This window comes from Mobula birostris, chromosome 5 (genome assembly GCF_030028105.1).
Source record: "Mobula birostris isolate sMobBir1 chromosome 5, sMobBir1.hap1, whole genome shotgun sequence".
Taxonomy (NCBI): Eukaryota; Metazoa; Chordata; class Chondrichthyes; order Myliobatiformes; family Myliobatidae; genus Mobula; species Mobula birostris.
The window spans coordinates 78,973,854-78,997,082 of NC_092374.1; the positions used below are offsets into that span (position 1 = coordinate 78,973,854).

Sequence of the window (23,229 nt, forward strand, 5' to 3'; positions counted from 1 at the left end):
CAAAACATAGACAGAAGATGTCAGGAAAGAATAAACTTTCATTTTCATGGTGTCTTTACCACCGAAGTCAATTTCAAAACACTTTAACACCATAAAAATCATAAACAGAAATTTATAAGATAAGCAGCAAATTAGTGCATACAGAGTTCCTATAAAGAGCTGTAATAATAATCAGATCATCTGTTGCTTACTAATATTGGTAAAATGATAAATATTAGACTTTGGAAGGATTCCCTCCAAATGGGATTTTTCAGTCACTTGACAAGTCAAACAAACCTCTCAGCATAATAATTGATAATTTGGTTTATTATTGTCACCTACACCAGAGAACAGCAAAGAATATGCCTTGCATACCTTCCCTTTTGATCAATTCATTACAACAGTGCAAGGTCATTCAAGATAAAACAATAATAGACTGCAGTGCAGATAATGTGCAAGGTCACAATGATGTAGTTTGTGAGAGCAATAGATTGGCTTATTGTACTAGGGAACTGCTCTGCAGTATTATAACAGTGAGACAGAAGCTACTCTTGAGCCTGGTGATACTTGCTTTCAGGCTTTTTTATCTTCTGTGGGCTGAGAGGGGGAGAAAGGAGAATGGCCTGGGTACCTGCTTTTGCAAGAAGTGTAGAGAGTCCATGGGGCCAAGTTTCAGGGATTTACTGAGAGTGTCCACAACTCTCAATATCCTTAACTTTGCAGTACTTGCTTGCTACTATCGCATCATGTCAGCCTAGGTTCATTTCAGGTTCAGAGCTTTAACCCAAGACCCTTTAGCTCAAAGGCAAGAATGTTGTTAAAGAGCAGAAGCTAAAATTACATAATTATTGTCATGGAAACATGAAAAATCATCTGCTTGCTACACTTTATACAACACACTTAAAATAACTTCAACAGTTTAAATATAACAGATCACTATGAATTTCTCAACAAGTTTATCCACTCACCATATTGTAATCTGCCAACTGGCCTTGTAAATCTTTAATTTCTATAGCCAATGCTTCAGCTCTGTTGAAAATATGAAAGTATGTAAAAACAACTCAAAGTCCACACCTACTTATTTAATATCTACTATTCGTACACAGGCAGAAATTAAATTCTCACCTCTTTTCATATGACAGATAGACAGAATTTTCTTGGTTAAATGTATCGATTTCCTTTTGTAACTTGCTAACTTCTGTTGTAAGTTCACTGATTTTGGCTCTGTCCAAAAATATCACAAGTTATTCCATTCTGAAAAATTACACACCATGTTACTTTAGAAACATCTATATGTATAAATGGCTGGTGCAGATTTGGGTATGCGTATCTGCAGTGCCATAAGTAAATAGAAAATCATATTTATCTATAGCTAACTGGGCAGTAAGTAAAGCATGGCATTTGGGTAGAAAACATACGGTATATTGTTATAAAAGGTTACATTAAATCAACTGTAACAGTTATAACCCATGATTCTGAAGCTGCTGGAATGTAAGGAAGTATGAACTGTAGATTCAGTTTCTGTAAAGTGACCAAGCTCCAAGAATGCTTTGTGAAGGCAACAAGATTTCAAGCTGAACTGAAAGAATTGGTGACGGCAGTTGCTAACATGCTTAAATTTGTTGTGACAATCAAAGAACAGAGCAACCTCACAGATCCATACATGCAATGACAGAGAACTTCAGGAATCATGGCGCCATGGCAGTTTCACGGTTAGCTCGACGCTATTACAGGTGGAGGCATTCCAGAGTTCCGAGTTCAATTCCAGCTTTGGCTGTAAGGACTCTGTGGAATGTGTGGGTTTTCCCCAGGTCCTCTGGTTTCCTTCCACAGCACAAAGATATACTGCATAGGCTAACTGGTCTTTGTAAATTGACCAATAATTAAGTTAGGGTTAATCAGGTTTGTCAGGGGTTGCTGGGGCAGCATGGCTCAAAAGGCCAGAAGGGCCAATTCCTCATTTTATCACTAAATAAATAAATAAAACTTCATGAACCGTTGAAGAATCTCAACAGTTGCAAACACCATCATATAATTGAAAAAATCCCCAGAAAATGTAGCAGAGCCACAACCATATGAGGCTACTGTAAAACAATGCTTGGTGTATTGTTCTGCATAAATATAATGAATGACTAGATGAGCAAGTGGGAACTGTACATAGATTTGATACTGAGCAAAAAGAGACAGACTCAGAAAAGATTGTCTCTAAGGAAGACACTGTCAAACTGGAAAGGGTGCAGAACAGATTTACGAGGGTCCAGCCTGGACAAGTTCAAAGCTCTAAGTAAATCTATTGTCAGAGCACATATATACATTTCTGAATATACAATTCTGAAATTCGCTTTCTTGCAGGCTTACACAGTAAATCTAAGGAACACAATATAATCAATGAAAGGCCACACCCAACAGAATGGACAAACAACTAATGTGCAAAAGACAACAAAAAGAGAAAAATAATAACAAAAATAAGTAATAAATATTGAGAACATGAGATGAAGAGTCCTTGAAAGAGAGTTCATGGGTTTTGAAAACTGTTCAATTACGTGACGAGTGACGTTGTATCAAGTTATTCCCTCCGGTTCAAGAGCCTGATGGTTGAGTAGGTCCTGAGGTTCCTATACCTTTTTCCTGATGGCAGCAGCAAGAAGAGAGCATGGCCCAGGTGGTGGGGGTCCATGATGATGGATGCTGCTTTACTGCAACAGTGCACATGTGGATGTGCTCAATATGGGGAGGGCTTCACGCATGATAGACTGGGCCTGTCCACTACTTTTTATAGGATTTTCTGTTCAAGAGCATCGGTATTTCTATAATAGCCTGTGATTACAACCAGTCAATATACTTTCCAGTACATATCTATAGGTTTGTAAAAGTTTTAGATGTCATGCCAAATCTTTGCAAACATCTAACAAAGTAGAGGCAATGCCGCACTTTTTTTTAATTGCACTTACATGCTGAGCCAAGGACAGATCTCCTGAAATGATACCACCAAAGAATTTAAAGTTGCTGACCCTCTCCACCTCTCCCCGAAGGAGAACTAGCTCATGGACCTCCAAATTTCTCTTTCTAAAGTCAATAATCGGCTCGTCGGTCTTGCTGGGAGTGAGTGAGAGATTGCGGGCCTGAGTTATAAGGATAGCTTGGATCATACATCTTGGCGTGCAGGAGAATGAGAAGTGGCCTCATAAAAGTTTATAAAATCATGAGGGGTATAGATAAGGTGAACAGTCATAGTCTTAGCCCCAAGGTTGGGGAGTCCAAAACTAGAGAGCACATATATAAACAACAGAAAATCTGCAAATGCTGGAGGAACTCAGCAGGCCAAGCATCTATGGAAAGGAGTACAGTCAACATTTCAGGCTAAGACCCGTCAACTGTACTTTTTCCACAGTTGCTGCGTGACCTGCTGGGGATTTAAAAGAGATCTGAGTGTCCTGTGGGGGTCATGGTTTATTCTGCCCATTGAAAATTGCTTTGTCGCGATTGGTTAGTTTAGAAACTACAGGTTCTTTTCCTCGTGGTTAGTACCTCAGGTCCATTTTCAAATGTCCCAGGTATAAAATAGCACGTAGAACGGGCTTGCTCTATCTTCCTTTAAGGCAAGCAGTGCACATAACCATTGGGAAGGTATGTTCTGTGCGCACCTTTAACTAAGTATGTTTGTTGAATGTACGTATATTGAATATTCGGCTATGTAGTTTCTGTAATTTGGGCAACATGAATATGTGGTTGAATTTTTATTGTCTGTAAATAAATGATTAATGTACTTATTCGCAGTCAGTGTTTTGTGTCTCACTCACCTAACCAGTGAACATGATTCAACGCTACACTTTGACGCAGCAAGCAGGATCTGGCTTTTTGAGCAGCAATGCATTTCTTTAAAAGGTTATTTAAAGGAGTGGACACTCTGTATGAGAGATGCAGAGTCCCAGGGTGGACAGATAATTGTGAGGGCTTTAGAAGTTTTGCTAACCTACTGATGGGCTATGGGATGCTGGTAGATTGGCCAGACCAGTTAGATTCCACTGGGGTTGAAATGGGACACCACATTGTTTCCATACTTAAATCATTAGGTTTTCTCAGGAGAAAGGATACCTGGCTGGATGCTTTCTGGCTGTTTAAAGTGATTGTAATATATCAGTATAAAATGATAGTGAGTCTTAAGAATGAATTGGAAAATCTCAGTCAGCGCTGTGTTATTCTGAGAGAGTCACTAAATTGCGAGGTTAGAGGATAAGAAAATAAAGATAGCTTGTCAATTACTGAAGCTACAACACTTAGCGGCTGTGTGCTGAGCAGGTTGGCAGCCCAACCCTGTTAAGGTACAAGCCATGATGAGGCGGGGCGATGATTCTACTGCGGGGCTGGAGGATGAGGATTTCTGGCTGGATGATGAAAATGAGGGAGAGGGAGTAAAGTGGAACCCTCGGTTTAATCCTCGAGATGATCGCACTCTCCCTTGCATGTCCGAAACAGTACAGAGCAGGCCAGTGATCACTCATTCCCACACCCGCTGTGGGGTCATTGGCCAGTGGTTTCTTCCTCTCAGGATGTGGAGGAGGAGGATCAGGAATATGTGGGGGATGCAACAATGGGCATCTTCGAAACAACAGAGATCAGGGAATTCAACCCTAAGGAATTAAGCGAGTTTAGGGGTTAGGTACAGACAAAATTCTGGGGTGTCTCTGGCTGCATGGTTATTGAGAATACAGGATGAGAGAGGTACCGGAGTGAGTCTATCTAACAGAGAGATGGGTGCTTTAAGGAGCTTATCATCCCACCATGTGATCAATAACACCTTGAGAATGCTGTTTGCTTCCCCCGAGCATAATGCATCACTATGGCATTGAGTAAACGCAGCGGTTAAACTGAATCAGATTTAATGTAACCGGCATAGGAAAGGAAAGGTACGTCGCATCCGGAGTTTCTCCGGTTAGCGGACGATTTCCCTCCACGCCGCTCTGACGTAGTGGGGAACCGCGTACGAGGCAAGTTACAGCAGTGGTTTGCCGTTGCCTTCTGCCAAGTGAGTTTCCAAAGAGATCACCAGCTCGTAACCCAGCACGGATGGAAAGCGTGCAGGGGAGCCGGCTGGATTCGAACTCAGGACCTTTCGTCCCGAAGTCCGGCACTGATGCCACTACGCCACCAGCCAGGTCATAACCAGCATATGTCTTGAAATTTGTCAACTTTATGGCAGCAGTACAATGAAATACATGATAAATAAATATAAAGAAAAAAAACTGAGCTACATTAAATATATAAATGTCTATTAAATAGTTAAGTTAAAATAAGTAGTGCAAAATAACAGAAATCAAAAAGTGAGGTAGTGTTCTTGGGTTCACCGTGCATTTAGAAATCGGATGGCAGAGGCTATTTCTGAATCACCCAGTGTGTACAGAATAGAATTTAAAACCCCACAAGTGGAATGAAGTACAGTAGAGGAGGGAATTAAAGTTCTACACTAGCGTGCTCCTATCATAGAATTATACTGCGTTAGTGGTAGCCCAGCAGAGGATAATGAATTAACTTCTGGAATGATAGGATATGTGGTTATGTCAGAGGCTTTTCAAACAAAAGGGATATTGCTGTCTTTAATAGCACCAGCTGATGGTCATCCTATAAGTACAGTGATTCAACTATTACAAGATTTAGAGTATGTACATGAGGGTGAGCGTAGCCAGGGCAGAAGTTGGATAAGCAGACGGGGAGTGGGGGATCTGGCAAGTCCCGCAAAGAAATGTTTTTAGTGTTGCTTAAAGCTGGTTTCCCGGAAAAGGTAAACGGGGTTTCTACCCCCCCCCCACCGCCCTCTGTGCAATGTGGTGCAATGTGGAGCAATGAGACGCAGCAGCTCACAGAAGTTATATAAGGGAACACTTTGCATCTAGTGATCATAATGTCATTAGTTTCAAGGTAATTATGAAAAAAGGATGGATCTGTTCCACAGGTTGAAATTCTAAACTTGATGGTATCAGAAAGGATCTGGCAGGTGTGGATCGGGACAGGTTAATTTCTGGCAAAGGTGCATTTGGTAAGTGGGAGGCCTTCAAAAGTGAAATTTGGAGAGTACAAACCTTGTATGTTCCTGTCATAACGAAAGGCAAGGATAACAAGTTTCGGGAACTTTGATTTTCGAGAGATATTAGGGCCCTGGTTAAGAAAAAGAAGGAGGTGCACAACAGCCATAGGCAGGCAGGAACAAATGAGGTGCTTGAGTAGTATAAGAAATGCAAGGTAACACCTGAGAAGGAAATCAAGAGGCCTTAAGGAAGGCAACACACACAAAATGCTGGCGGAACTCAGCAGTCCAGGCAGCATCTATTGAAAAGAATACAGATGAAGTTTCAGGCCAAGACCCTTCTTGTTTGTGAATGGGCTTAAAGAAGGCATGAGATTGCTCTATCAGATAAGGCGAAGGAGAATCCCAAGGACTTCTACACTTATACTAAGAGCAAAAGAATTGCCAAGGACAAAATCAGTCCTCTGGAAGATTATAGTGGTAATCTATGCAGGGAGCCAAAAGAGGTGGGGAGATTTTAGATTTTTTTTGCAGCTGTATTTACTGGGGAGACACAGAGGCTATAGAAGTGAGGCAAAGCAGCAGCGGGGTCATGGATCCTCTACAGATTACAGAGGAGAATGTATTTGCTGTCTTGATACTTATTAGGGTGGCCAAGTCCCCAGGACCTGACAAGCTGTTCACTTGGACACTGGGGAAAGTTAATGCAGAAATTTCAGGGGCCCTAGCAGAGATATTTAAAACATCCTTAGCCACAGGTGAAAAGCCAGCTAATTGTTCCATTGTTTAAGGAAGGCTCTAACAATAAGCCATGAAACTATAGGCCGGTGAGTCTTGCATCAGTAGTGGGAAATTTATTGGAGGGTATTCTAAGGGATTGCATAAATAAGTACTTGGATGGACAGGGACTGATTAGGGATTGTCAATATGGCTTTGTGCATGGTAAGCCATGCTTAACCAATCTTATAAACTTTTTGGAGGAATTTCAACGAAAGTTGATGAAGGCATGACAATGAATATTGTCCATATAAACTTTAGCAAGGCTTTTGACAAGGTCCTGCATGGGAGGTTGGGCAAGATGGTTCAGTTGTTTGGCATTCAAGATGAAATAGACACTGGCTTTGCAGTATAAACCAGAGTGATAGTAGATAGTTGCCTCTGTGACTATCTACTACTACTGTGACTCGTGGTGTGCCGCAGGGACCAGTGTTGGTTCTATTGTTGTTTGACATCTGTAATCAATGATGTGGATAATAACGTGGCAAAATGAATCAGCAAACTTGTGCATGACACCAAAACTGGGAGTATAGTGCACAGCAAGGAAGATTATCAAAGCTAGACTGGGTCGTATCCACCATTTTTTGTAGGATTTTCCATCCAAGGGCATTGCTGTAATGCAGCCAGTCAATATACTCTCCTATACACATCAATAGAAGTTTGTCAAATTTTAGATGTCATGCCAAATTTTTGTAAACTCCAAAGAAAGTAGAGGCACTGCCATGCTCTCTTTGCAATTGCACTTACGTGCTGGGCCCAAGGCAGGTACTTCAAAATAATAACACTGAGGAATTTGAAAGTTGCTGACCCTCTCCACCTCTGATCCTTTGATGACGAATGGCTCATGGACCTCTGGATTCCTCCTCCTGAAGTCAGTAATCAGTTCCGCGGTCTTGCTGGTATTGAGTAAGAGGTTGTTATTGTGGTAGCACTCAGCCTGATTTTCAATCTCCCTCCTATATGCTGATTCGTCACCACATTTGATTCAGCCTAAGACAATGCTATCATTAGCAAACTTGAATATGGCATTGGAGCAATTCCTAGTCACGCAGTCTTAAGTGTAAAATAGTAGACTAGGGGGCTAAGCACACAGCCTTGCGGTGCATCTGTGCTGATCGAGATTGTGGAGGAGATGCTGTTGAATCTGAACTGACTGGGGTCTGTCTGCAAGTGAGCAAATTGAGGATCCATTTGCACGGGGAGGTACTGAGGCCAAGCTCTTGAAGCTTATTGATTAGCTTTGAAGGAAGATGGTATTGAATACAGAACTGTAGTCGATAATGAACATCCTGATGTATGTGTCTTTGCTGTCCAGATATTCCAGGGTTAAGTGAAGAACCAATGAGATGGTATCTACTGCAGAGATGTTGCACTGGTAGGCAAATTGGAGTGGATCCAAGACACTTCTCAGGCACGAGTTCAATAGCTCAACAGTTCCATTTAACATCAGAAAAATGTATACAATATACAACATGAAATTGATATGTTTCAACACCAACATCTCAAAACGCTTCATCACTGTGGATGTAAGTGCCACTGTATGATATTCAATGAGGCCAGTTACCATGTTCTTCTTAAACACCTGGATAAGTGAAGTCTGCTTAAAGCAGGTGGGTACCTCAGACTGCTGAAGCGTGAGGTTAAAGATCTCAGTGAGCACTCCAGCCAGTTGATCAGCACAGGTCTTTAGTACTTGGCTAGATACCCTATCTGGGCCATATGCTTTCCATGGGTTCATTCTCTTGAAGGCTGCACACATGTCAGCCTTAGACATAAATCACAGGATCATCGGGGGCTGCAGGAGCACACAATGGTTCCTTCATGTTTGACAAAACAAGCATAGAAGGTATTCAGCTCATTGGGAAGCGAAGCCCTGTTGTTGCCTATGTTGTTTGATTTTATTTTATAAAAGGTGTTAGTATTCAAGCCCTACCATAACTGTTGAGCATCCTTCGTTGATTCCGGTTTAATCCAGAGTTGCCACTTCACCCATGAGATGGCTTTCCAGAGATTATACTTGGACCTCTTGTAACTTTCCCAGTAACCACACTTGAATGCCTCTGAATTGGCGCTCGGCAAATTGTGGATCACATAGTTCATCCTGGGCTTCTGGTTGGGGAAGACTCTGAATGAATTTGTGGAGACACACTCATCTACAATTATTTTTATTAAGTCCAAGACAACCATCCTGTAATTATTCAAATCCACAGATGAGTCCTTGAACACAGCCCAGTCCACTGAGGTAATCCTATAGCTGTTACTCTGCCTCCTTTGTTATCCTAATCGCCAGAGCTCTGCTCTTTAGCCTCTGCCTGTATGCAGGTAGGGGAAGGACAGCCAAGTGATCAAATTTTCAAAAGTATGGTCTAAGCATGGAATGGTAGCATTCCTCATCTTAGTATAATAGTGGTCAGCACAGTGTTGGGACCTCCGATGCTGTAGGTTATTTGCGGATGGTAACCGGACAGGGATTTTCTTAAATAAGCCTGGTCGAAGTTCCCAACTATGATTTGAAATGTATCACGATGGATTGTTTTGTGTTTGCAGACGACATCATGCAGTATCTCAAGTGTTTGATTATAGCCAAACTCTGCTGAGGATTGTGAACAAGAACTGCCTGGGTAAATGGAATGGACTGCATCTAATCATAATCAAAGCTGGGGGAACATGAGTTCGACAAAATCACCACATCAAAGCACCACAGAGGGTTTATAATGAAACGTACATCCACCTTTTTCCTTTCTGAATCAGCAGTTCAGTGCATCTTGGAAATCAAGAAGCTTTCAGGTCTTATCACTATATCTGATGTGCTAGCTTTAAGCCATGTCTCAATCAAACACAGAACACAACAATCTCTCATTCAGCAATCTTACCCTCAGGTTCTCAATTTTGTTCTCCAGTAACTGCACATTTGCTAACAAGATAATGGGTATAGGAAGTCCCATTCCTGTATTTCAGTCTGGTTTAGAGTCCCGCCCCCCCCCCCGACCATCCTGTCTTGCTTCCAGCCATGGCGATGAATATTTGTCTGATTAAAGACACTGTACCTGTTTGCTTGAAAGCTTAGCCCTCTGAGTCCTTCAGAACAGCGTGAAATCTGCAGCTCATTAAGTCAATTTAAAAATACATTGCTTAAAAGGGACATGTTGCAGATTGAAGTGAGAGAAATTGAAAAGAGATATACTTAGGAGTATTATACATATACTGCATAACATTGCCATGGTTTAGTGGCACCATCTTGTGTCTGAGAATAGAAAGATAGCCCATGTTAAATTGCACTGAGAAGGTGCATCAGGGAGGGCTTCAGATTTTGGATTATTTGACTCTCTTCAGGAATGGAAGGACCTGTACAAACAAGATGATTTGCACCTGAACTGGATGGGGACGAATATCCTTGTGGAAAGGTTTGCTTGTGCTGCTCCAGGAAGTTTAAACTAGAGTTGCAGGAGGGTGGGAGCCACTGCCTTTCCTTGTAACCTCCATGAAAAATTGCAAGATTGTTAGACAGAACCTACCACGCACAAAGCCATGCTGACTATCCCTAATCAAACCTTGTCTATCCAAATATTAGTGCATCCTATCTCTTAGAATGCCTTCCAATAATTTTCCGACTGCTGACATCAGGCACATCAGCCTGTCATTTCCCACTTATTCTTACAGTCTTTCTTGAAGACAGAACAACATTAGCTATCCTCCATTCCTCAAGTATTTCACCATGGCTAAGGACGTTTTAATATCTCAGCCAGCGTCCCTGCATCTTCTGAAGGATCCCACAAGGTTCTAGGGGACACCTTATCTGGCCCTTGGGTCATATCCATCCTAATTTGCCTCAAAACAGCAAGCACCTCTTCTTCTGCAAACTGAATATGATCCAAAACCTCACTGCTGTTTTACCTCAGTTCTGTGTCCATTTCCCCAGTAAATACAGATGCAAAAAATCTACTTAAAATCTCCCCCATCTCCTTTGGCTCCCAGCATCAAATACTCAAATCAACCAATTTGCCCCTTGCTATCCTCTTAATATATCCTTGGGCTTCTCCTTCACCTTGTCTGCCACAGCATGCTCATGCCTTTTTCAGCCCTACAGATTTTCCTCTAAGTGTTCTCTTGCAATCCTTATACTCCTTAAGAGCCTCATGAATTCCTTCCTCTACCTGGTATGCACCTCCTCCTTCTTAACCAGGACCTCAGTACCTCTTCAAAACCAAGGTTCCCTAGATCTGTTAGGCTTGCCTTTTAGTCAAACAAACTCTATTCAAACATGATAGAGGGAAGGTATTAAAGGAAGAGGAGTAGCGTTATTTATCAGGGGAAATATCACGTCAATGCTCAGAGTTCATACTGGAGGTCTTGTTTGGATAGATATGAGAAATGAAAGAGAGATGACGACATTAATGGACTATAATATTATAGACTTCCCAAAACTCAGCAGGATTTATTTAGAGGAACAAATATTTGGAACAACAGCAGACAGTTGCAAGAAATATAAAGTTGTGATGGCAGGTGATTTTAACTTTCCATATTGACTGGGACTCCAATATGTAAAAGGGCTGGATGGGATACAGGTTGCCAATTGTGTTCAGGAAAATTTCCTTCATCAAAATACGGAGGTCTTAACTATATAGCACAATACTAGATCTTTGGGAAAGAGGCAAAAGTGACTGTTGTGTTTATGATTCCCTTAGTTTCAAGATAATAAAGAAGCATAGAACTGGTCCTCAGATTAATATTCTAAACTAGTGGAAGGCCAGTACAGATGGCATCAGAAGGGATCTGCCTGCCTGGTGGATTGGGATAGTTTCGCTTCTGGCAAAGAGATACTTGGTAAGTAGGAGGCCTTCAAGTTTGAAATATTGAGAACATAAACCGTTTGTTCCTGTTAGGATAAATGACAAAGCAAACAGGTTTAGGGAATTTTGGTTACTGAGATGATACTAAGGCCATAGTAGAGAAAAAAAGGAGACGTGCATATCAGGTAAAGGCTGTTAGGATCAAATGAAGTGCTTGGAGTATAAGAAATGTAAGGGAACACAAGAGAAATCAAGATGGCTTAAAGAGCATATGAAGTTGCTCAGGGAGATGAGGAGAAAGAGAATCCCAAGGGCTTCTGCAGCAATACTAAGAGCAAAAGGATAGCAAGGGACAAAAATAATCCACTTTAAGATCAACATGGTCATCAATGTATGCGGCCTAAAGAGATGAAGGAAAACCTTATCTGAATTCTTTGTATCTGTATTTACTCAGAAGACAGAAAACATATCTGACAGAAAATAAATATAGTGTGGTCATGGACTGTGTCTAGATTATGTAAGACAAGGTGCTTGCTATCTTGAGATGAATTAGAGTGGATAAATTCCCAGGACCTAATAAGGTATCCTCTTGAACCTTTAGGGTGGCTAGTACATAAATTGAAGGGCTCTGGTAGAGATATTTAAAATGTACTTCGCCACTGGGGAAGTACTAGAGGTCTGTAGGATGGCTAATGTTCCATTATTTAAGAAAAGCCATTAAGAATAAGCCAGGAAATTATAGGCCACTGAACCTGATGTCAGTCATAAGTAAATTAGTGGAAGGTTTTATGAACTGGACACGCTGGAGGCTATGGTAGAACAAAGGACCCTACAGAAAATCCTGGCAATTCTGGACAATGTTTCTCATCCTTTGCATTCCACCTTGGCTGAGTAGAGGAGCACTTTCACCAACATGGATGGGAGGTGTATGGAGGGATATGGTCCGTGTGCTGGTCAGTGGGACTAGGCAGAAAATGGTTCAGCACAGCCAAGAAGGGCCAAAAGGCCTGTTTCTATGCTGTAGTTTTTCTATGGTTCTATCGTTCTAATAGACTAAGACAACTGCACTGCTCCAAAGAGTGCTATATTCTTGCCCTCAGCCAAAAGGCTCTATAATAAATCAACCTATTGCCCTCCTGCTAGATTGCTTCAGGTAACTTAAGAGTTGGGAAAATCTACATGTAGATGGTGATTAGAAGTTGGCATTGGACCAATAGATTTTCCATGATGATTGTTATAGATATGTGGGACTTCAAAAACAAGCATGAACAGCTAAATTCAATGCACTACAAAACAAGGAGTGAAGAAGGCCAGCAAGAATGGAAGAGACTTGCAATGGTGACAAATGACATGATTTTAAACTGAAGCACATGGAACAGTATTGGAAATATTTGGAAGAAGAGAAAAGGCCTTCAAATTTGTGATTTGAAACTGCAGCTGAAACCAAACAGGAGTGTTGACAACAGTGGGGTCAGCCAGTCAGCAGAACTCATGTGGATTGACCTTACATTAATTAAAAATATTTACATACTCACCTAAGCAGTCCAAGAAAGTAAGACTTGTCCAGAATCTGACGATGTGGTCCTGTAATGCATGTAACTCACAGGTAATTTCCTAATCTTAGCATAGCAAGTTAAAAGAAAAACAGCAAAAATCTGATTTTTTAAAACTTTAACATATATTCTAAATTACAAGTCAGAACAGGACTTTGAATCCAAGGGCAGCAGGTTAAAGTTCCATTAAGGTAAAGTGAGGAAGAAAGTTCAATAGATCTGGTTAATGCTGATCCAGAGCTCTATCAAACTTATTTAAAAACAACCAATTCAAATGCATTAAGAGAACATAAGAGAATAAGAGAACATGCTGCTTGATCTAAATGTGTGACAGCATGGGGGAATAAAAGACTGCTTTCATTCTGTCTGTACTTCTATTAGGTCACCCTTCAACGTCTTATGTTCCAGGGAATAAAGTCCTAGTCTATGCAACCTTTCCTTGCAATTCACACCCCCAACTGCAGACAGCATCACGGTAAATCTTTATACACTTTCCCTAGCTTAATATCTTTCCTGCAGCAGGCTGACCAAAACAGTACACAATACTCCAGACGCTTCCTCACCAGCAACATCACTTCCCAATTCCTGTATTCAGTGCTTTGGCCGATGAAGGCCAGGGTGCCAAAAGCCTTCTTCAGCACTCTAAGAAATCTTAAAAATTAAAGATTAGATTTTTATTACATGTATATCAAAATACAGTAATGAGCGAGAGAGCGAGACAGACACGCAGACAGACACACACACACACACACACAGAGGTATGTCGAATTACCAGATAAACGAGTAGTCTTCAGGGTACTGCAAGACTGTGTCTTTATTGATGCTTTTCTGCATGCTCGAGTGCTCGGTGGAGGGTGCAGACGTTTTTTTGCTGGTGGAGAAGGTCATCGCATTGCTGCTGCTTATGCGTGTGAGGGGGGAGCTGGGGGGGCTTTGGGGTTGTAACATTTAACTGTCATTCATTCTTGGGGCGCTCTGTTTTCATGGATGTTTAAGAAGAAAAAGAATTTCAGGATGTATATTGTATAAGTTTCTGTGACATTAAATTAAACCTATTGAACCTATTGAAATGTGTCACTTGCATCAATGACCAACACAATCTGAGGACTGCTCAAGTGCACCGTGCTTCTGGCACCCAGATATGCTTACAGCTTATGCACACTAACTCTAAACCATATGTCTTTGGAATATGGGATCCTATCTACTAGATATGCTGCTTTTAGCAAACTATACACTTGCACAACTAGGTTCCCCTTATTCCATAACACTCCTCGGGTGCTACCACAAAGGTCTTAGCAGCAACGCTGTGGTACATCAATAGACACAAGCCTTCAGTCTAAGAATCAACTTTCAGCCATCACCCTCTGCTTCCTAGCACTGAACCAATAATTAATCTAATCTCCTCCCAAATCCCAAGCAATCAAACTTTCCAGACTACCTTGCCATTAGGAACCTTGTCAGAAGCCTTGGTAAAATCCACATAATCAACATCCACCTTGAAAAAAAAGATTTGGCAGACACGTTCTCTCACGTGCAAAGCCAGGTTGACTGTCTAAAATCAGACCCTGTTTCTCAAAATATTGGTAGATCCTCTCCCTCAGAATCCCCTCCAGCAACTTGCACACCACTGATGTCAGACACACTGGCTGTAGTTTTCTGGCAGGTTTTTGACACCCTTTTTAAAACAATGTTATTATTCCAGCCACTCTCTAGTCCTCCGTAAATTTACCAACAACCAGAGATAAAGGAAATATCTTTAAGGGTCTCTATAATTTCTTCCACAGCTTCTCACAAGTTCTGAGAATGCACCAGGTCAGGCCCTAAACTTTGAACCAGTAGTATCCATCTCCACAACATTTTTAAAACTAATTGAATTGTGATCACTATACACAAACAGCTCACCGACAGACACTTCTGCCACTTGTCCCACCTCATTTCTCAGTACTGCACCCCCTCCAGGTGTTCCCCCTCCCCATATATTGATAAAGCAAGTACTCTTGGACACATTCCATAAATTCCACCATGTCCAGGCCTTTTACACTATGGTTGGCCCAGTCTATATTAGGGAAGTTAAAATCTCCCACTGGTACTATCCTATTATGTTTACACTGTGCTGCAATCTCTCAATATATCTGCTCCTCTAATTCCTGCTGACAAATGGAGGGGGGGGGGGGTGCAGAGCAACACAATACAATCTCATCAGAGTGACTATCCCCTTCTTTCTTTAAGTTCTACCCATATAGACTCATGGGATGATCCCCAATGATCATCTTCTCTCAGGACCATTGTCACATTTTTTACCATCAAGAAGGAAACTCCCCCTCCTCTCTTACCTACACCTCTGTCACATCTGTAGCAACCGTATACTTGAACACTGAATGCCAATTGAGCCCTTCAGCCATGTTTCTGTTATGGCTATGATATCTGAGTCCCCAGAGTCAATCCACACTCTAAGTTCATCCACATTACCTGTTTAGTCTCTTGTATTGAAATGCAATTTAAACCTTTGGTCTCCCTTTACTGTGCTTCTATCTATCATGATAATTAAAATTGCTCTAATTAGTTACTGTATTATCTCCTGAGTTCTCATAGGCACTGTAATAGTGTCCCACCCCATCCCCAGACCCTCCAGATGAAATCCTCCTGAGCAGCAACCCTCACACTTTTGATTTCCTGAAGTGCATAACCACACACCTTTCCAGATTAACCTTCACCTGTGATTTTTCTAACCAAATTTCCAACTGATCTATATGCTATGACAGTCAAATCCACAATCCACAACCCACAACTCTGCCAACTTTCATGTCTCCTGGAGATATGCTAATCAGGCTCCCTATGTTTTCAATCATGTCATTAATCACAAACAATGGGAGTTCCAGCATCAATCCTTGCAGAACACCACTGATCAAAGAAACACTTCTCCAAGACTCTGTCTCCTTCTAAGACAATTTTCTATTTCAATTTAACAATTCACTATGGATCACATGCGAGTTAATCCGGACCAACCTCTCAAGAGAGACCTTGTCAAATGGTCACAAAACCAATGTAAAAAAAAATCTCTACCTTATTTTGTTCAAAGACCATCCATGTTTCAAGAATATAAGTTACATATTTTATTAATCACTTTCCAAAATTATGCAGAAAGGATAAATGATAGCCTACCTTTAATTCCAGTTTTCATTCCACTCAACCCTTGCTGAGTTACAGGGCGATCTGCAACTTTAATCTGGGCAGAGAGCACACCACCAGACATTACCATTCCTCCACGTGTTCCAAGTCTTGCTGTACCAGGAGATACCTAGAGGCAGAAATCCACTGCGTCAAAAAAATGAGCACAAGTTTGAATTAGGTCAGTTCATGGCCTCCTCGTGCCAAAATGAGACCACCCTCAGGGTGGAGGAGCAACACCTTATATTCCGTCTGGGTAGCCTCCAACCTGATGGCATGAATATCTATTTCTCCTTCCATCCTTCCTTCTCACCTCTTCTCACCTGCCCATCAACTCCTCCTTCCCTTGCTCCAATGGTTCACTCTTCTCTCCTTTAAGATTCCTTCTTCTCCAGCTCTTTATCTTTCCAACCTACCTGGCTTCACCCATCCCCTTCTATCTATTCTCCTTCCCCAATCCTATCTTTTTATTCTGGCATGCTCCACTTTCCTTTTCAGTCTTGAAGAAGGATCTCAGCCTCAACTATTAATTCATTTCCGTAGATGCTGCCTGACCTGCTGAGTACCTCCAGCATTTTGTGTGTGATAGTTAAGATTTCCAGCATTTGCAGACTTCCTCATGCTTATAAATTTGAGTTCTTGCTTTACAACAGATGGTGCAATCCAGGTCATATTACGATCGAGGAACGTGTTTGTAGACCGGATGTTGAACTTTTTACTGTTGGACTTCGGCCACATTCCACCGAGATACAACACTGGGCGGCACGGGAGGTCGTTCCTGCTTGTGGCCATCGAACTTGCAGCTCCTCTCGTGAGGGGATCAGACACCCTGAGCCAATGGACTGGTCCTGGACTTATTTTCCATCTGGCACAGTTTGCATTTTGTTGTTTGATTGTTTGTGGTTTTTGTATTGCTATATTTATGCTCTATTCTTGGTTGGTGCGGCTGTAACAAAACCCAATTTCCCTCGGGATCAATAAAGTATATCTATCTATCTATCTTGCTTTACATTATTCATGATAGTAAACAAATTTCTCAGTATATCAATTAAAGGCTAGAGTAATATTGCTCATGTTTTGAATACAGTGGATTCCAGTGGGCCATAATTTAATAAGGGCAGCTGTTTATTTGGGACAACTCTTAAAGAACAAAAATTAAATCACGAAAATAGCCAGGATTCCCTTCGTTTATTTGGGATGCTATGCCGCTTAATTGGAGAACAGTTACTGAACAGTTTCAAACCAGCATCAGTAGCACTTGTGTGGCCACTGGATACAACTCCGTGCTTTGAGTGATCAGTTTTTAAATAGTGTTGGCTGTATGTGTTTGTGTTCAAAAGGCAGTGATTTTGTAATTGATAGCTGGTGAGAAATAAGCAGAAAGCCAATTCAGAACTGTTTTGCGCATTGTAGTTTCAAGCATTCAGGCTCAGGGATGCTAGAAACAGCCGGGAGTGAAAATAAAATGATTTCATTACTTCAGTACTGGACAGCATTCAAGGATTCATCTTCAAGTCTAAATGAATACACCATAGTTTTCAATAACTTCATTAAGACCTGTGTGGATGAATGTATGCCTCTGAGAATATATCCTACATTCCTCAATCAAAAGCCATCAATGAACCAGGAGGTTCGTAGTCTGCCAAGGGCTAGATCTATGGTATTCAAGTCTGGTGATCCAGCATTGTAGAAGAAGCCCAGGTACGATTTACAGAGGGCACTCTCAAGAGCATAAAAAGAATTCCAATTAAAATTAGAGGCAGAATTGGATACATATCAACTCTGGCAGCAGTTGCAGGCCATTACTTCCTACAAAGCATAACCTAACATCTTGAATGTCAGTGATGCTTCACTCCCATATATGCTCAACATCTTTTATTCTCACTTTGAGAGGGAGAATAAAACTACAACTATGAGGATCCCTGCAGGATCTAGTAACCCTGCAATGTCTGTCACAAGGGCTAACGTCAGAGCATCTTTCAAGAACAACAGGCCCTGGTAGTGTACCTGGTAGGACTCTGAAAACTTGTGCTAACTAACTGGCTAGTGTGTTCAAAGGCATTTTCAGTCTCTCATTGCTACAGTCAGAAGTTCCCACCTGCTTCAACAGGGTAACAATCATACCAGTGGCCAAGAGCAAAGTGAGCTGCATCAAGAGTCCAGTAGCACTCACATCTATGGTGATGAGGTACTTTGAGAGGTCGGTAATGGCTAGAATCAACTAATGCCCAAGCAAAAACCTGGACCCACTGCAATTTGCCTATTGCCAAAATAGGTCTACAGCAGATGCAATCACATTGGCTCTTCACACGGCCTTAGATCACCTGGATAATACAAAAATAGCCATGTCAGGATGTTGATTACTGACTACAGCTCAGCTTTTAATCATTCCTACAGTTCTGTTCAAAAAACTCAAAAACCTTGGCCTCTGTACCTCCCTCTGCAACTGGAACCTTGACTTCCGCACTGGAAGACCACAGTCTGTACAGATCGGAAATAGCATCTTCAGCTCACTGATAATCAACACTGGCACACCTCAAGGAAGTGTACTTACTCCACTTCTCTACTCTCTCTACACCCATGACTGTATGGCCAGGAACAGTTGAAATGCCATGTATAAATTTGCTAATGACATAACTGGTGCTGGCAGAATGGTGACAATGTGTACGAGTGAGGTGGATCAGCTGGTTGAGTGGTGTCACAGCTGCAACCTTGCACTCAACATCAGTAAGATCAAAGAACTGATTGTAGAGGGTAAGACAAGGGCACCAGTCCTCATCGAGAGATCAGTAAGGGAAAGAGTGAGCAATTTCAAGTTCCTGGGTGTCAATGTCTCTAAGGCCCTGCATATTGATGCAGTTACAAAGACAGCAGCTGTATTTCATGACGAGTTTGAGGAGATTTAGCATGTCACCAAAGACATGCAAATTTCTACAGATGTACAGTGGAGAGCATTCTAATTGGCTGTATCACCATCTGGTGTGGGGAGGACACTGCACAGGATCTAAATAAGCTGCAGAAAGTTGTTAACTCAGTCAGCTCCATCATGAACACTAGTGTCCTCACCACCTAGGACATCTTCAAGGAGTGATGCCTCAAATAGTGATGCCTGCATCCATCGTAAAGGATCCCCATCACCCTGGACATTGCTACCATCAAGAAGGTGGTACAGGAGCCTGAAGACACATACTCAATGATTCAGGAATAGCTTCTTCCCCTCTGCCATCAAATTTCTGGATGGACATTGAACGAATGAACACTACCTCACTACTTTTTTTCTCTTTTTGCACTACCTAATTTAACATATACATATGCCAGTGATAATAAACCTGATTCTGATTCAACAAGTTAGGAATTATGAAGAATTTGAAGGTACCCACAATCATCTTGAAGTTACAATGAAAATAGTAGATTTGAAGGATGCAATTGTCTAAAGCATGAATGAAGGCAGTCCTCTAAGTATGTGCGCTAATTTTATTCATTTACAGTCAATATTAAGAATACAGCACATGAATTCCTCCATTGATAACAATTAGGAACTTATACACAGTTTTATACTTCTGTAGTTTATTCTGTATTTCATTTAAAAACATAAATTGTTACTCAGTTAAATGGTAGTTGTCTTTTTTATACCTTTTAACTATTTCTATGAAACTGTACCTCATTGGGACAGTTGCTTAATAGGCCCAAAATGTACAGCTCCCATTGTGTCCCAATTAACTGGAATTCACTGTATATACTATACTCAAAGAAAAGAAATGTTATATAAAATTACCAGACAAGGTCAAATTTATAAATCAAAGTGAGAAAGGAAAACAAATGTATGTTAGATTTAGACCATAGGACCATAAGATATAGGAGCAGAAACAGGCCATTCAGCCCATCAAATCATCTCCGTCATTCCATCATAGCTGGTTTATTTATTTTACCAATACGGCACAGAGTAGGCCCTTCGAGCCACACCAACCCAGTAACCACCGGCAAACTCAAAAACCCCTAACCTAATCATGGGGCAATTCTACAATGACCCCTTAATCTTTGAACTGAGGGAGGAAACTGGAGCACCCAGGGAAACCCACACATTCCATGGGGAGGCCACACAGAGAGTACTTACAGAACGGCGCCGGAATTGAACTCTGAATTCCTTGAGCTGTAATAGTGTCGCACCTATGGCTACAATACGGTGGTGCCCTCTTTATTATCCTTCTGAACCACATTCCCCTGTCTTCTAATAACCTTTGACATCCTTACTAATCAAGAAACTATCAACCTCCGCTTTGCATGTATCCAGTGACTGGCCTCTGTAACATTCACTTGGCAATGAATTCCACAGATTCACCAAACTCTGGCAAAAAAAATTTTTCCTCATCTCTGTTCTGGATAAATGTTCCTCTATACTGAGCCTGCACACTCCGATCGTAGGCTCCTCCACTATATAAACATCCTATCCATACCTGCTCTATGTAGGCCTTTTAATATTCAATAAGTTTCAATGAGATCCCCTCTCCCTCATTCTTCTCATCTTCATACCCAGAGCCATCAAACGTTCCTCACATGTTAACACTTTCATTTCTGTGAACCTCATCTGGACGCTCTCCAATGCCAGCATATCTTTTTCTTAGATAAAGTACAACTACTCACAATACTCCAAGTGCAGTCTGGCCAATGCCTTATAAAGACTCAGAATTACATCCTTGCTTTTAAATTGCCTTTGATAACGAGGAATTATATGCAGAATTAAAATCGTTAAAACCTGACTGACATTTGCAGCTTGACTGGTCATGTTGTGGAAATAATGTTGCAAGGTAACTAAGGAACAAAGGCATGCTTGTTGCATGAGAAAGCTGCTTTGTGTAACCACTAATCAAGGATGCCAGGCAATGATCAGAGAACTGTGTGATAACGAATCTATAACAAGCTGCCCCAGACAGTGCTCAGGGCTCACTTGATTACAGATTTTCCAGGCTCTAGGAGTGGGGGCTCTGTAAATGCAAGCTTGCTAATAAACAGTATGTAATCTTAACTAAACTGTGTATGACAATTATTCCCTTGGTCTGAACCTAAAGCCCTAAGGTAGAGAGGGAGATCGCCAGTAATACTTGAGAACATGATTATTTACTTGAGAACATACATATTTACAATACGAGATTCAGATGAAGGATTGATGCTGTGAGGGGATGAAAAAGCAGAAACGCTATCAAGCGGAAAAATGCCAGGCACTGAAAAGATACGGTGGAGGCAAGCGGGTATATGGGGGGGTGGGGGTGTTGCCCGAAGACAGAGCCACGCGAAGTACGTGGAAGGGAGAATCTGGGTGAAGGGATGGACAAGAATAGAGAGCGAGGATCGTGGTAGCGAGACTAGGCATAGTTAAAGGATGGTAGGAGGTGAGTGAGAATCGGTAACGGCAAGATAAAAAGGCAAAGACGGTTGCGTGTAGCAGCATTTGGAGTATAATAAGGCTCTGGGTTCAGAGTGGAGTGTGCAGCCGCAGAGAGAATGCATGAAGGCGAGTGCAGAGTAGAAAATGGTGAAGGAGAAGATGACAGTGAGCGATCTCTGATGGGTCCCCCAAAGAAACCCCAGCCACTTACTCCCGTGCTGAGCCTCGGTGCAGTGGGGGGAGGTCGGGTGCCGGTGGCCGGCCTGCCCGGCACACCTTTCGTAAATGGGCGTCCATCACCAAAAGGCTGCTGAGCGTTCGCCATTGACCACACTGCCGTCTCCTAGCAACGTGCTACAAGTCTCGCGACTGTAGCGCGCTGATGCTGGCGCGGCTGTGCGACACTTCCGGTTCGTAAAAGATGTAGTTTTTTGTCGGGTTCTCCATTCTAGTGGCGTATTCCAAAAAAAACGTGGTAGGATTAAATTCTCTTTTATCCACATGATCGTAACAATATGGGCTGACCACTAACTGTCCTCCCTGCCATGTGCAAAAGGCATAGGAGCAGAATTGCGCCATTCGGCCCGTCGAATCTGTTCCGCCGTTCCATCAAGGTGATTTATTAACCCTCTCAGTCAGATTCTTCTGCCTTCTCTCCGGAAATTTTGACGCCCTTGAAAATAATATCCTGTCAATTTTATTCTCTCTTATTAGTTTCCCTCTTCTCCCTTTACAGACATTCCACCATGAAAAACTCATTTCAGGGAGGTAGCACCCCGCCCCCCGCAACCCCATATCCTCCCTCCCCCGGTCGACCTCCAAGGGTGTACGTAATATTTTGTTTAGTGATTTTGTCTAATCTGTAAACCAAGTTGGGTATATGCAGAAAATGTAACATTAAAATATGTACTTATACTATCATGTTTATTCTATTACAACTTTAAGCAAGTCTACGAGGAGTTTGGCTTCATCACGTAGGACATCAATCGAGTAGCTCCTTCGCAGCCAGACAGCTAGTTTAAATAACGTTAGCTATGCTAATAAACGAATGACACCTGTTAAACTCACCTCAACATGTCTTTTACATTTTAACCCACCATGGGCAATAGAAAAGTCACTGTTGCAAACAGTACAGCGAGCAACACTGTCATTATTTTTGAGGTCGACTGTAAAGCCTGCCCACAGAGAAAACTGATAGGTCTACTTAGCAGGGGTCCCCAACATTTTTTGCACCACAGACCGGTTTAATATTGACAATATTCTTGCGGGGGGGGGGGTTAATCACGACTGGAATATAGGTGATAAGTCAACTATAAGTCACTTATAAGTGGCTAATACACTCAATTTCGTTTCTAAAAGGGTTTATCTAACGAATTTAATATTAAACACACAGCGCATATTTTCCTCGTATGAACTTATAAAATCATTGCAACACACCAATATCGCTGAATCAGTGGGAGCCCTGGGCTTGTTTTCCTGCAACAAGACGGTGCTATCGAGGGGTGATGGGAGACAGTGATACCCGAAGGGGGTTCCTTATATCCCGTCTATTCCGCA

General features: G+C 41.7%; 1 protein-coding gene across 1 annotated transcript in view; it reads right to left on the reverse strand.

Moving 5' to 3' along the window:
- The window catches only part of ift74 (intraflagellar transport 74), a 243,963-nt gene extending 221,657 nt beyond the window's left edge, over window positions 1-22,306 (reverse strand). The window contains exons 1-5 of the mRNA XM_072258230.1: window positions 21,884-22,306; window positions 16,284-16,419; window positions 13,104-13,152; window positions 1,105-1,203; window positions 948-1,008 (exon numbers count right to left, since the gene is read on the reverse strand). Of these exons, the coding sequence (XP_072114331.1) occupies window positions 948-1,008; window positions 1,105-1,203; window positions 13,104-13,152; window positions 16,284-16,419; window positions 21,884-21,997 (459 nt within the window). The 5' untranslated portion in view covers window positions 21,998-22,306. The remainder of the gene's footprint in view (window positions 1-947; window positions 1,009-1,104; window positions 1,204-13,103; window positions 13,153-16,283; window positions 16,420-21,883) is intronic.
- Between the last annotated feature and the right edge of the window lie 923 nt (window positions 22,307-23,229).